This window comes from Pongo abelii, chromosome 12 (genome assembly GCF_028885655.2).
Source record: "Pongo abelii isolate AG06213 chromosome 12, NHGRI_mPonAbe1-v2.0_pri, whole genome shotgun sequence".
Lineage (NCBI taxonomy): Eukaryota > Metazoa > Chordata > Mammalia > Primates > Hominidae > Pongo > Pongo abelii.
Genome location: NC_071997.2, coordinates 112633038 through 112634901, shown reverse-complemented (window position 1 = coordinate 112634901; position 1864 = coordinate 112633038). Strand labels below are relative to the sequence as shown.

Here is a 1864-nt window from a genome sequence, read left to right as displayed (position 1 = left end):
CTTCTTTCTTTCTCTCTTTCTTTCTTTCTTTCTTCCTTTTCTTTCAAAACGGAGTCTCACTCTCTTGCCCAGGCTGGAATGCAATAGCATGATCTTGGCTCACTGCAACCTCCACCTCCCAGGTTCAAGTGATTCTTCCACCTCAGCCTCCCAGGTAGCTGGGATTACAGGCACCCGCCATCATGCTCAGCTAATTTTTGTAGTTTTGTAGAGACAGGGTTTCACCATGTTGGCCAGGCTGGTCTCGAGCTCCTGACCTCAGGTGATCCGCCTGCCTCAGTCTCCCAAAGTGCTGGGATTACAGGCGTGCACCACTGCACCTGGCCTATTGGTAGGATTTCTAGTAGCGAGCACAGGCACCAAAGCTTCCAAACTTTTTGGACTCACAGCGAAGGAGGCCAGCTACCAGCAAGGTCTGGTCATTCTGGATGAGGATGTCTTTGATATCCCTCTTGGAAGCCTCATCCATATATTTCTGGTAATAGGCCACCAGGACTTTGGAGATGGACTGATGGACAGCACAAATCTGGGCCGCATGACTACCACCCTTCACATGAACACAAATGTTCACACCAGCAAATCGCTCTTTGCCCAGAGCAGAAGTGGTTCCAGCAGCTTGTATTGTAGTGTATGCAGCTCGATCATCTCCAGGTGCCACCCAGTCACCCTTGATGAGGCCATTGCTGTGTTTGCCAGGCACCACAACTGTGGCCCTTTTCTTGCATCCAAAGACCTGGGCATACTGCAGTGGGCCCTTGGACAGCATGGCTACAGGCATACATTAGCGATCCTCACTGCACGGTGCTGCAACCAGAAAAGGAAGAAAATTATTTCAAAAAGGAAATACATTTGTGTGTGTTTGCAATCTTCCATGATACTTTTTTAAATGAGGCAGTGGACACCTGTGTCAGTTGCTGCTGAGAGTTGAATTAAGCGAGGCAAGAGAAATGTACATTTGCATTTTGCAGTGTAGAGCCCATCTTGACAAGAGCAGTTTCAGTAGAGTGGTGGAGACAGAAGGGAGCTGGAATGGGCGTGAGTGGCTTAACATGATAATAATAGCTGAACTTATATAAAACTTACCATGTGCCAGACACTCATGTAAGTGCTTTACATATGTTAATCTGTGCAACAGCCCTTTGAGGTAGGTACAATTATTATCCTGTTTTACAGATAAGGAACAGATCTTTAAGTAATTTGTCCAAGATCACACACATTAGGAAATGACAAAACTGGAATTTGAACCCAGACAAAACTGGTTGATCTGGCTGCAGGGAATAGAAGCAACCCTTTTGAGAAGTCTTGTTATAAATAAAGAGTGTATTAATTAAGATAAGGCCAGATGTTATAACAAATAAACCACCAAAATCTAGGTAGCTTAACTAAATAGAAGTTTATTTCTTTCTCTTTTAAATTCCAATCAGTGATAGGAGTGGGAGAAGTGAGGATAGAGCTCTGCTCCATACAGTCATTCAGGGATCCAAGCACTTACCTTATGGCCTAGACATCTTCTTCAACACACGGCACCCTTAGTTGCCCTAGGTGTCAACATCAACCTGGCAGAAGAGGAAAGAGAATGTGGAGGATCGTGTAGAAGAATTTTATGGGCCATGCCTGGAAGTTGCATACACCACTTCTGCCCACATTCTGTTATCCAGACCTCAGTCACATGTTCCCATGAGTATGCAAAAGGAGCCGGGAAGTGTGGTCCCTGGCTGGGCAGCCACTGCCAGCAGCAGCACTACACTGTGCAAAGAGGCCATGGATTTTTGGTGGACAGTTTTCTGTCTGCCCCAGTGAGCAAAGACATAGTGAGAAAGGTATGTGTGAAAGGAGATTTGTTTTTGAATATGGGAAATACTGG

At 45.6% G+C, this 1864-nt stretch overlaps 1 protein-coding gene across 1 annotated transcript; it reads right to left on the bottom strand.

Annotated features, from left to right (window-relative positions):
- Window positions 1–340: 340 nt before the first annotated feature.
- On the bottom strand, window positions 341–795 carry LOC100433760 (small ribosomal subunit protein uS9-like). The gene is made up of 2 exons (XM_024242645.2): window positions 667–795; window positions 341–615 (listed from the first exon to the last, which is right to left on the bottom strand). Exons 1-2 carry the CDS (start codon window positions 776–778, stop codon window positions 341–343), a joined length of 387 nt encoding a protein of 128 aa, XP_024098413.2. The 5' UTR covers window positions 779–795.
- Between the last annotated feature and the right edge of the window lie 1069 nt (window positions 796–1864).

Coding starts and splice junctions, on each gene's coding strand:
- LOC100433760 (XM_024242645.2), bottom strand. CDS start 778: ATGCCTGTAGCCATGCTGTCCAAGGGCCCACTGCAGTATGCCCAGGTC. Junction 616..666: donor CAGCAATGGCCTCATCAAGG/GTGACTGGGTGG, acceptor CTACAATACAAG/CTGCTGGAACCACTTCTGCT.